This window comes from Glycine soja, chromosome 3 (assembly GCF_004193775.1).
Source record: "Glycine soja cultivar W05 chromosome 3, ASM419377v2, whole genome shotgun sequence".
Taxonomy (NCBI): Eukaryota; Viridiplantae; Streptophyta; class Magnoliopsida; order Fabales; family Fabaceae; genus Glycine; species Glycine soja.
This window is the reverse complement of record NC_041004.1, coordinates 714,364-726,238: the sequence shown is the minus strand read 5'-3', so window position 1 is coordinate 726,238 and position 11,875 is coordinate 714,364. Positions and strand designations below refer to the sequence as shown.

Below are 11,875 nucleotides of genomic sequence, written 5' to 3'. Positions count from 1 at the left end.
GTTCATATCCATATATTCTGAAAATAGTATCCACACACGAGACCTCTATGTGTAGATATGATTTGGACCATTTAAACCATCAAGAAATATCTTGCTAACTTGTTATTATTATAATAATAACTAGCATACACATACTGACATTTCTAAGAAAGTACATTTTGTACCGTGAATTTATAATCGCTTCAAATTAAACTCATTTCATTTTAACCTTAATTTTAGAAATGATATATAGCATTTGAGAGTGGGCAAATTTAATCTGAAGATGGCACGAGTAGGTTAAAAATTACATACCCTAGAGTTTAAGAGGATTAAGATCGAATAACACGGGTGCATATTTCAGGAGTCCTATACTTTAGATTAATATTATGGTTAACTAAGAGGAGTGTAGAGCCATAAACAGGAGAGAACGGGCATGAAGTGAAGGACCCTAATAAGGTAATTTCACTGCTCAATATTCACCACCTCTTTACATATTAATTAATTAACTCCCCTATAGTTAAATTAAGAACCGATTTTTTTTGTACTGGGAAGAATCAATTTCACACAATGTGTACACATTCTAATTCTATATCATAGTAGTAGATTAATTAACGGACACACATTCCGATTACCAGCATGTTTGGTTACGTGTTTAAACGCATGTTCGACGTAATTTTCTGTGTCCAAGCAAAACTCATTAAATATAGCTTCTACAATTTTATTTATTTATTTGACCAATTTAATATAACTTTCTGCGTTACAAACGCGTCTCCAAAGTCCAATTAAACGCTAGTTCTACAATTCTATATTATTCAATCAAACATTAAAGTAAATGACTTTAATATTTATGAGTTTGGTTTTTGACCAAATTATAATATTTGAGTTTAATAGCGATATGGTGTAAAAAAAAAAGTTTTACTTACCCTATCAACTAATAAAAAATTATTATTAGTATGACTTTAAATAATAACAAATTTATTATATATTATAATTTATGATTAGATAATAGTATAAACTTATTTTACATTTTTAGTGTATTATTTATTTTCTCAATCTTTATAAAAAATAAAAAGATAAATAGACACCCAGTGAGAGATAAAAATATAAATATTATAGGATGAGAAATACTAACGTTACACTCAGATACATTCTTTCCTTTTTATTTTTCTTGATCTCATATTTTATTAAATAATTCTCTCATGATTTATAATTTTTAATAAATTCTGACCGATAAAATATGCGTTTGAATAAATGTGTTAATAATATTCTTCATGAATCATGATAAGATTTCTTATGTAATAAATAGAGAGACAAAAATAAATAAATAAAAATATTAATGGAATATTTAAAAAAGATAAGTAATTAAGTAAAAAAACTAATTTGGCATTAAAGGAGTTTACTGTATTCCGTGTCCTTTATTTATTTATATATAGTACTACAGAACACAGTGAGAGATACTGTATGTCTAATATTAATAATTATACCTAGGTTTCAGGTTCATCAAGCATTTTCTTATTCCTTTGTAGTGCATTGGAATGGAAGATCAGGGTCAGCAGCAGCAGCAGCAGCATCAAGTGGAGGCAAAGAGTCCAAGGCAAGGCACCGAGAGGAGTGAAGCGGTTCGGTCAAGGTGGACTCCAAAGCCAGAACAAATCCTCATACTCGAGTCCATCTTCAACAGTGGCATGGTTAACCCTCCAAAGGACGAAACCGTCAGAATAAGGAAGCTTCTCGAGAAATTCGGCGCCGTCGGCGACGCCAACGTCTTCTACTGGTTCCAGAACCGCCGCTCCAGATCCCGCCGCCGCCAGCGCCAGATGATGCAACAGCAGGCTACTGCCACCGCCACCGCCACCGTCACCACCTTTGATCACCCTCAGCCTCAGACTCAGACTCTTGTTAATGTTGGTGGTGCAATTCCACATGATCACCACACCTTGGGAAACCTTGTTGTTGCAACTGAAAGTAGTGCTACTTCAACCATGGGTTTTGGTTGTTCTTCTCAATCTTCTTATGGTTTTCTTGGTTCCTCTTCTTCTTCTTCTTCTTGTGGTGGTGGTGTAATTGGTGGCCAACAACAAGGCATGGATGGTTTCTTCTCATCGGTTTCTTCTCATCAAATGGGTTTCCCTGATCACCACCACACTTCACCTGCTTCATCAGCTTTGTACCCTCCTCTTGATCCAAATTTGACCTACCAGGCTGGTAATTAAAATGCATGCTTGCCAATATAAGTTATTACTCAGCTCATACAACTTTTTTTTTTATATATATTTTTTACTGGAGATAATCCTCAATCATGTTTTATAATCAATAAATTTTTTCTTTTGTTTATTCTTCAGTGTACCATGAGAGATTTTGGTTCCAGAAATTAATTGAAGGGTTATCTCTTAATAATACTAATTTTAATGTGTTTTTGGTGTGTAAAAAGTTCATATTTTTCGGATGACTGGGTTTTGGGTGGGCTACAGAATAAAGTAGCAACCTTTTCCCTGATTTGACAGTTCTGTGTTTGAATTGCATGAAAGTTGTACTTTCCGGAAAAGCATGAGGCTACTTTCCGGTTGCAGTTTCTGTTCCTTCCTTTTTATTCTTTCACTTCTTTTTCGGGTTTCTTCAAAACTCTTCTGTACAAAGATTTCCAAACCGTAGATTGTTGTTTTTTTACCCTCGTTTTCATGTTATTTGTTTGTTTCCCCCCTTTCGGTAATTTGGTTTACTGCTTCTCTGTATATGCATCTCTCACGCCATGTTACTAGTTGAAAGGAATCTACAATGTTCATCATCGAACATATTCATGAGAAATAATATTTTTTTTTTATATAATGTTTTATTCCAATTCATTTTTCTCTATCTTTTTCTGTTACATTATTTACTTTATCTCATTTATTTCTCTTTTTCTGTGTCTATTCATTATCAAAACGGTTACACAGGAATATTATTATACAAATAGAATTTTTCTCTTATATTTCATTAATTATTGGATAGTTCTATTCACATCTAAATTACTCATGACGTGGTCATCAAAGAAACGTGCCACGGTAACCATTTGTTGTATAGTTCATTAGATTTTGTTGTTATGGCTATTTTGCACTTGAATTTTCAGTAATTGGCCTAAAACTTTAATGAAGAATATATTGACGTTCAAAGCGTTTGTTGTGAAACATCCATATATATATATATAGGATAAGCAGCTTGCATTGCTTTACCATGTGGAAATTAAAATATTAAATTGAACCATATACTATATCCTTATTCTACGTGACCAATAAATTATGATTGATGTTCTAATTTTTGTTTTATTTTGGTGGGTGTAGGATATGGGGGCCCTAATATTTCAGGATTCATTACAGTGTTTATCAATGGAATTGCAACTGAACTTCCAAAGGGGCCAATAGACCTCAAAACCGTGTTTGGAGAAGATGTAATGTTAGTTCATTCCTCTGGAGTTCCAATTCCCACCAATGAATTTGGGTTCTTGATGCATAACCTTCAACATGGCGATAGCTACTTTCTGGTTGGCATTTATAGCATAATCAATTGCTTCTATATATTCCAAATAATGTGTTGTCACTTTTAATCTCTTCTTTTTTCTTTTGACTTTGGATACATCAATATTAGGATTTTCTTATCTTTCTCTGGATAACCTTTTTTTTTTTCAATTTTTGTGAATTATGATCTATTAATATTTTTGTTTTACTACAGGTATCAAAGCCAACATAAGTATGAAAACATCAACCTAGCATCAATGGAAGCTTCCGTTTAGTGTTTCTCTGATTGCCTTTGTCTGCTCAGCATGTCCTTTTAACTATTTCTTCGTAATTTCATGTGTCTCAAACAATAGACATAATATCTATTGTGTGATTATAGAAGTCAATATCTATATATGTACCTTAGCAAATATATATACTGTACCTTCTTATCTTTGTTTTTAGCACAAACATGTTTTTTTCAAACTCTATATTATCATCAAGTTGTGTAAATTAAGCATATATATATTTGGTTTCGCGTTTTAGTATAAGTAACACTTGCGTTTTATAGATGATGATTTCTAGAAGATACAAAGAGTAACTTATCCTTTAACAGGGACGTGACGCATGATTCTTACGTTTCAGATTCAATTCCAAACACACATGTAATTAATGTATCTTGACTATCTTCCATATATTCCTCAATCTGTTCTTCGGTATGCATCTGAATATGTTTTGTAATTAAAATAATCAAATTTAATTTCATTCATTTACATAGACTACATGAGAGGACCAACAAAATTTAGCTCATCGGTTAAACATATTATGTAAATTGTTATAAACCTTTGAGTACTCATTTTCAATTCCTCAATAAAAAAAAAAGGCGACATGAAAGGACGAGCCGTGACATAGAAGTAAAGTTGTGACAAGTTGGACATGAATTTGAATCCGAAAAAAGCCTGTTTACATATATTATTCAATGGTGAAGTTGTATACAGTAACCTTCACTTATACCTTCGCATAACGACGAGCCTTCTTACATAGCTGTTAACAAATCATGAATACTTTAATAAGGTTGAAAGAAATTATTTAGAACATGATTTAAAACATGGTAACTGCTACTATCGCTATTTTCTCACTCCATAAAATTTATTGTTTCCCTAATTGCTGCAATTTCATATAATGATAAAAAAAATAAGTACTTCACTGGAACAACAAATGATGAAGACCACATGGAATGTTTACTTTTTGATCCTAAAAAAGATCATAGAAATAGGGACAAGGAAGTGGCGGTGGGGAATTAACAAACAAAAGTGAGACAGAAGCTTTGAATTAGCACTCGGTTGGAAACATATCTAACTTTCTTTGACTTGGGTTGTCTATCTTTTTCCCATCTATTCCTTTCTCAAGGAGCAAAAGAAGGGAAGCCTGACAATTGTTAAGGTTCATACAGACAGCAACAAAGTCTATGTTCATTGCATTAAATTGATCTTCAGTTTACAAAATTATATACTAGTTTCTTTTCATGCAAAGAGCAATTCAATACTCTAGCATTGTAGTGGAAAGTGATGAGGCATACTGCTGGATGGCGGTTTCATCTTGAAAATTAATCAATTGATCAGTTCTTCGCCTAACAAAAATCTGATGCTGCAAAAGAGGAATTAAGTTTTCAAATTATCCGCAGTAGACAAAAAGAACTAATGATCGATTTAGTACATCTTAAGTTATGTCAGCTAAAATGACTTTTTTTTAGTAAGAGAAAATTAACAGCTTGTCACATTTAAATTAACTCCTTAATTTAGATTAAAACAATAATAATAATAATAATAATAATAATAATAATAATAATAATATACATTTTTACAAAAAAACTCCCGCCTATAATTGTATATTTACTTATTACTTATTATACACCAAAATAATGACTCTTGCTAAACATATGCAGCCTGTTAGTGTTTTTATTTCTCAATCTTTTTTCTTATTTCTCATACATATTGTCTTAGGAAAATAATCTTGTTCGAGACCATCCACTACTAGCTATTGGATACTAAATATAAACATTTTTCATAATTAGAATTTTGTTTTTCTTTGTAGTGTCTCGGCAACACCATCCACTACTAAGTAAGCACCCTCTCACATTGTATGTGTCTCAATGAGTTTCTATTAAATGTCAATTTTGCTTTCATTAAATAGGGATGATTGCTTTGAAAGCACCGACCAAAATAGATATAGACACTCAAAGTATGATACGACCAAAACTAGTGTGAACACTTATAACACGAACCTAAAAAGGTGTAAAACTATCCTATTGTTGATTGCTTCTTCTCTTTTAATTTCTTTCTTTTAATTTTTAATTATGGAATTATATTGTTGTAGTAATTGGTATGAAGTTGGGGATAAAGTTTGAGAGTGGGTATATTGTGTAAGCCTTTTGGTGGAAGTAATTAAGGTTACTCAGTGTGAGTTTCTTATTTTGGTAAAACTAGTTGTAATATACCAAGAGAAAAAAAGTTATGCACTAATCATGTAAATTTTTTTACACAAACATCCAATCATAGTTCATCATATATGATAAATTTATTGACTTTTAAAATAATTATTTAAAAATCATGCCAAACACGCCAAAACATCCTCACAAATATCATCCATGTTCATTTTAGATAGAATGACTCTCATTGCCCACAATATAACATAAAAAAACAAAGTTAATGATTCTCACCACTAAATCTGTATAATAGGTAGGGAACATAATCCTTTTTTTAAAAAAAAATCAATGGCACAACAGTGTACTCATTGCTATAGCAACAACTCTGATGTGTAAGAGTTTCAAGTTCCATACCTTTGTCACAAATGACAGTGAAGGTTTGTAAATGTTGGCAGCGACTAAGTTTCACAAACAATGGCTAAGCTTCATGATAGAAGAAGATAAGTAAGATTTGATGGTTCATTCAACTTCGATAAAGGGGTTAGTGGTTCTTACCTTTGATATTGCAACTTGGTAGAATAGTAGTGGAGGGAGGCGTGAGAGTGAGCAATTCGCAAGTTCAAACCTTCGTTAAAGGGGTTAGGGTTTGAGGCTCGAGAGTGTGAGCGAAATCTCACAAAAACAAAGGAATTGAGAAAGGGTTCGAGGGTTAGAGAAATAGAAAGGGGTTTGACTGCCAGATGGTGGCAGCACGGGAAGGAGCTTTGGCGGTGATGACAGATGGGAGTGAGAGCAAGAGACATGACAAGGGGTTCATAGAGAGGAAAGGTTAGCACGAGAGATGAAAAGGGGTTCACAAAGAAGAAAGACCACGAGAACGAAGATTTTAAGCCCATTCAACAACGATTTTCTAAAAATGATGTTGACTTCTTTCTTTCAATGGCGATTTTTGTATAAACCGATATTGAAATAATCTCTCAACAACAGTTTTGTAAAAACGGTAGTAAAAAAAGTTGCAACAATTTTCAAAATTGTCACCGTGTCTTTGATGACATTGGTTTTGTAAAACCATCGTTGATGCAACATAATAGAAGTCCATTTTGTGTAGTAGTGACCGTAAAGTAATTCAAACGATAATTGTGATTAAATGAAACGTAAAATTATTTTACATTATCAGTACACAAACACTAAACTTGTATACTAATATATATTTATTGGATTTTATCTTTATTTTATTTAAGTATGCCAATTTGGTAGAATGAGAGCTAAATCTTATAATATGACTCACTCCCTATTTTCAATATGCCTTTTTTGTTTGATTTATTTGCTAGTATCTTATTCTTGTAAAATCAAGTAATGCACACGTTCAACCAGCATTATGTCTTGTGCAGATTTTGTTTCTCCATACTTGCTTGCGACAATATTTTTCCCATTCAATTTTTAACTAGCAACAAAATAAATGACTAAGCAACAAGCAAATTGGAAAATAATAACACAACAACCAAACACCACATATAACCTACTTGCTTAATGCTTCTAAGTACTTCTGCTTTCGTATCTCAAAGAAGATCTTCATGGAGTATCTATTGTCATTCACCTTGGTAAAACCAAACAAGTACTTCTCCACCTCATCCCACTCCCCATTTGTCACCATATCCTCAAAATACCTCATGTTAAAGAAAAATCTCGATTCTTGCTCCTTCAAGTTCACAAATTCACATACATAACAAATTAAATTAAATATATAAAAAAAAACCTAGAATAAAAATTTAATTTTTCGTAAACTAATGTACTTGTGAACAGTCTCCTTAAATTTCTCTTCATCGACAAACTAAAGTATGAGAGAAACAACTTCTCCGCTGAGGGAAGACATGACGGTGCCGTCAACAAAACCTGCACCAGAAGATCTAGAACTGAACAGATCAACAACACTTGACATCAAAACACAGAATTCAACCACTGATACATCCAAAACCACAAATTCATCAAAACGAACTTTAAATTCAATGTAAAAATTGCGTGACAAGAGACAAAAATGAGAGGTCGAAGGAGCTCTCACTTGCAAGAGAAACCCTAACACAGATTGAGAGGGACGAAGCACAAGGGGAGTGGCAAATGAGGGTTTTAGTAATGTACTCGCTCCACTGTCTCTCTCTCTAGTTTTTCTTGTGTTAGAGCTCTCTAGTTGATCATTTACACAACAAAAGGGGACTAGGTATTTGAAGAACGAGAAAGAGAAAACGGGGAAGGTGGCATTTATGTGACAGATACAACTGCAAAGAAAGGAAAAAAGAGGAGGAAGAAGGAGAATAGATAGGAAGAGAGAAAATAGAGGAAATAAGAGTTAGAAGAGGGGAAGTCGAATAGTGAGAGGAAGAGAGTGAGAAACAAGTAGGGGGAGAGACATTAAAAACACACTCTTCTAAGACGGTTTTGTAAAAATCGTCTTAGAATGTGGTGAAATGGTAATTGTCAATGCGATTTTTATAAAATCGTCTTCGTTGAAAAATTTTATATTTACAAAATTATCACCGACTTACTTTCTAATATGATTTTTGAGCAACCGTCGTCAAATATGTGTCGTAAAAACTATTTTTTTTAATAATCATGATACTAATTGATTTTACTATCACCTAACTTTTTAGGGAAATTATCGTCTTGTGTGAAGGCATACTCAAAGATTATTGCTATTTTACCATGAAGAAAATCACACAAATAAACTTGTGTAAGAGAAAATGCATATATAAGGATTCACGAATAGTCAAAGTGTCCTTTGTGCCCTTCACATTTCATTATATTTTACACTTTTGTTGATTAAAAAAACAAATAGTCAAATTGAATTATGGATTTTCTGAATAACTAGCTGAGAAATTCATGTTCTGCACGGAGAAATAAAAAGCAAAAAGGAAGAGACAGAAAATGGTAAAAGGAAGTGGACATGTAATTCATCAACAATCAACATGTGTCATGAATAAAAGTGAAGGCGACATAGATTTTATAGAGAGAGAGACTACACGTCATTAATCTATTTATGTATTACATATCTTTTTTTTTTCTTTAACTTTTACAATTTGTTTTCGTTTCCTGTATAAACTAGCATTTCCTTCAGTGAAAAGAAAAACAGAATTTACGATCACTGCAATCCTTCGCCCGCCCATATTATCTGTGTAAGCCTTAATTTATCATCTATATATATATATATATATATATTCAAAGAACTAATTAATAACGTATTCATAGCCTTTTTTTTTTTTACATTTTGTATTACATAAAAAATCAAATATAATATAAACATATATAGGATATCCATATATAATTTAGCTGTTATGTTTGCCGCAAATAATTTAGCTTTTATTTAACAAAAATTATAGTTTAAACTATTAATATAGACATAGGATATCCATATCCATATATAAAAATAAGATGAATATATGATGTATGATAATTAACAAAGACTTTTATTCCTCATTAATTAGTCTGTTGTAACTGCGTTAAATACTTGAAGGGAGAATTTTGTCACTCATAATAATATATCTAGTTCGAACATAATTGTTTTCAATGAATAATACATGTGGTCTAGATGAATTTTTTAAATTTAAATAACATAAATAATAAATTAGTTAGATGAAAAATTAATAAATAAGAGGTTATATTACTCTTTTATTTTCCCTTTTTATTAATTTACATTGTTCAATTTGTTCTATTGTTGTTTAAAAATATTTAATTGATCCTCTAATATACAAGAATGTTCATTTTTATTTTTATGTCTTATTTCATTAACATCATTAGTATCAATTTTAAGACGTAAATAAAATATTATAAATCTATATTAATGGTATTATAATCTCTCTCTCCAATGATAGCTTATCTCCAAACAAGATACAAGGGCATCAAGAAGAAGAATTTCACCTGGCCCCATGGTGTGTCAATTGTTTCAAGATGGGCTTCCTCAACTAAGGTTAGAGGACACCTACATCATCCAAGTGTGTAATTCGTCTTTCCACTAGGCCAAGCCTAGGTTGCATAGTAATCTCAAAGGTTAATCTTTATCATATCTTATATCCTTAATTCCTAGAGATAAGATATGATGAAATGTGGTGAGCTATAATAATATTTGATAAGATATGATAAAACTTGATTAGATAAGGCCACAAAACCAGTTAAATATTGTGTGAATATACTAGATTTGTATATGGGGTAGGTCAATCAACAATCGAGTCATTCAACCCTTGGATAAGTCAACTCAACGATGATCAGATGACACATTGCCCCTTAAGATACAGTGTGTAAGCACAAAGAGGTAAACATTTTTGTGATAAAATTAAATCAACCGTGTAGTTGAGGTCCCTAAGCTTAGCATGTTACATCGAGGAGAGTCAATCGGCTCAATTTAGAGACGACTTGGCCAACCACAACCCCATACTCAAGCGTTATGGCTCAAAAGGGCTACAATATATTAAAGTCATTCATTGTTTTGTTGGGTCCAACAACTTAAACCTATACCAAAGATTCCATGAGTACAAATATCATTGATACTAATGACATCGAGTTTGGCCCAAAATGTGAAGAAGCTAAAAGAGCACACACACAGTTATTTGTCAAGAGATAAATTACATTCTTTAATAATAATAACAATAATAATAATCATAATAATGACAATAATAATAATAACAACAAAAAAGTATTCTCTTCGATCTCAAATATTCATGTCTATTAAGTTAGTTAAAGATCTTTTAATTATATCAATTTCATTTAAAAATATTTGTTTCTAAAATATTCTTAAATTGTAACTTGATATTTAGAATAGAAAAGAGACATTGGAAACATAACCTCAATTAAAGGAAATATATTTAGGAGAGAGTATCGCTAATTAATGATAATTAATATTGAGATTTTGCTTACATTTATGATAAAGAAACATTTGATTTTTTGGCTATTTGAGACCAAGAGAGTAGATCAAGTTCCTTAATGCAACAAACCTGAAAGATAGATAAAATCATATTTTCCAAAAAGATAGATCACGTTCTTTAAATAAACAAATAACACTTTTTTTTATAGAGATAGATCATTATCTTTATTTACTTAGAGATAGATCACCTTTCATTTTTTTTTTTTAAGAAAATCACCTTCCTTATGTGCTTCTTTTCCAATTTTTTGTATCGATGTTATGTTTTGTAAAAATCTTTGGATAAGACTTTAATTTTTGTGTTATTTTATGATTTATGTTTTATAAAATATTTTAAATGAGATTTTAATTTAATTACTATTGTATCTTAATATTTTATTTATTATTTTTCATAAAGAATTAAAGTGTGGATAATCGAGAGTATGAGTATGGATATTTAGGTAGCATTTAGGTGCCCAATAGAAAATACTGGTATTAAAATTAATTACTACCCATGTGAGTATAATTTTTTTTAAAAGAACGGGTATGAGAACATTTACTATAATATTTTATCTGGATCTTATCCATTATTATTCCCCAATTGTTATTAAGTTCCGATAAAAGATATAATTTAGGAAAGAATTATTTATTTTTAAATGAGATTAATTAAAAAAAATCATCTTTGCTGATCTAAAATACTTATAAGAACATATCCTTTTATTTAATTAAGATTATATTTTCAATGATCTCCTTTTTAATATTAAGTTTGAATAAAGGATAATTTAGAAAAAAACTTAAAATGAGATTAATAAAATTAATTATTTTAACTAATTTTTTAATAAGTGTATTTTTTTATATTTAAGACATAATTAATGTCACCCAAAAAATTTAAAATATTCATGAGAAAAGGAGTATATAATAATAATAATAATTCTTAATTTATTTTATCAACCTTCTTAAATTTACTTTTTTAAACGTAAAAAAAAAGAGTTGAATAATTAATAGACATATTCTTCCATAAAAAAAAAAAAATTAGACATATTACATGGGTATTGATCCTCGGGCATGTCGTCACGTCAGAATTTTTTCTAAGTTGGCAAACTTTCAACTATTGAT

General features: G+C 30.8%; 1 protein-coding gene across 1 annotated transcript; it reads left to right on the top strand.

The window, feature by feature from the left end:
- The first annotated feature begins 1,441 nt into the window (after window positions 1-1,441).
- On the top strand, window positions 1,442-4,004 carry LOC114405728 (WUSCHEL-related homeobox 11-like). The gene is made up of 3 exons (XM_028368195.1): window positions 1,442-2,184; window positions 3,297-3,496; window positions 3,685-4,004. The coding sequence occupies exons 1-3, from the start codon at window positions 1,515-1,517 to the stop codon at window positions 3,700-3,702; spliced, it is 888 nt and encodes a 295-aa protein (XP_028223996.1). The 5' UTR covers window positions 1,442-1,514; the 3' UTR covers window positions 3,703-4,004.
- The last annotated feature ends 7,871 nt before the right edge of the window (window positions 4,005-11,875 follow it).

Bases quoted from the DNA above. Each gene is read 5' to 3' on its own strand.
- LOC114405728 (XM_028368195.1), top strand. From the start codon at position 1,515: ATGGAAGATCAGGGTCAGCAGCAGCAGCAGCAGCATCAAGTGGAGGCA. The intron at 2,185-3,296 runs GTAATTAAAATG...TGGTGGGTGTAG, and splicing joins AAATTTGACCTACCAGGCTG to GATATGGGGGCCCTAATATT.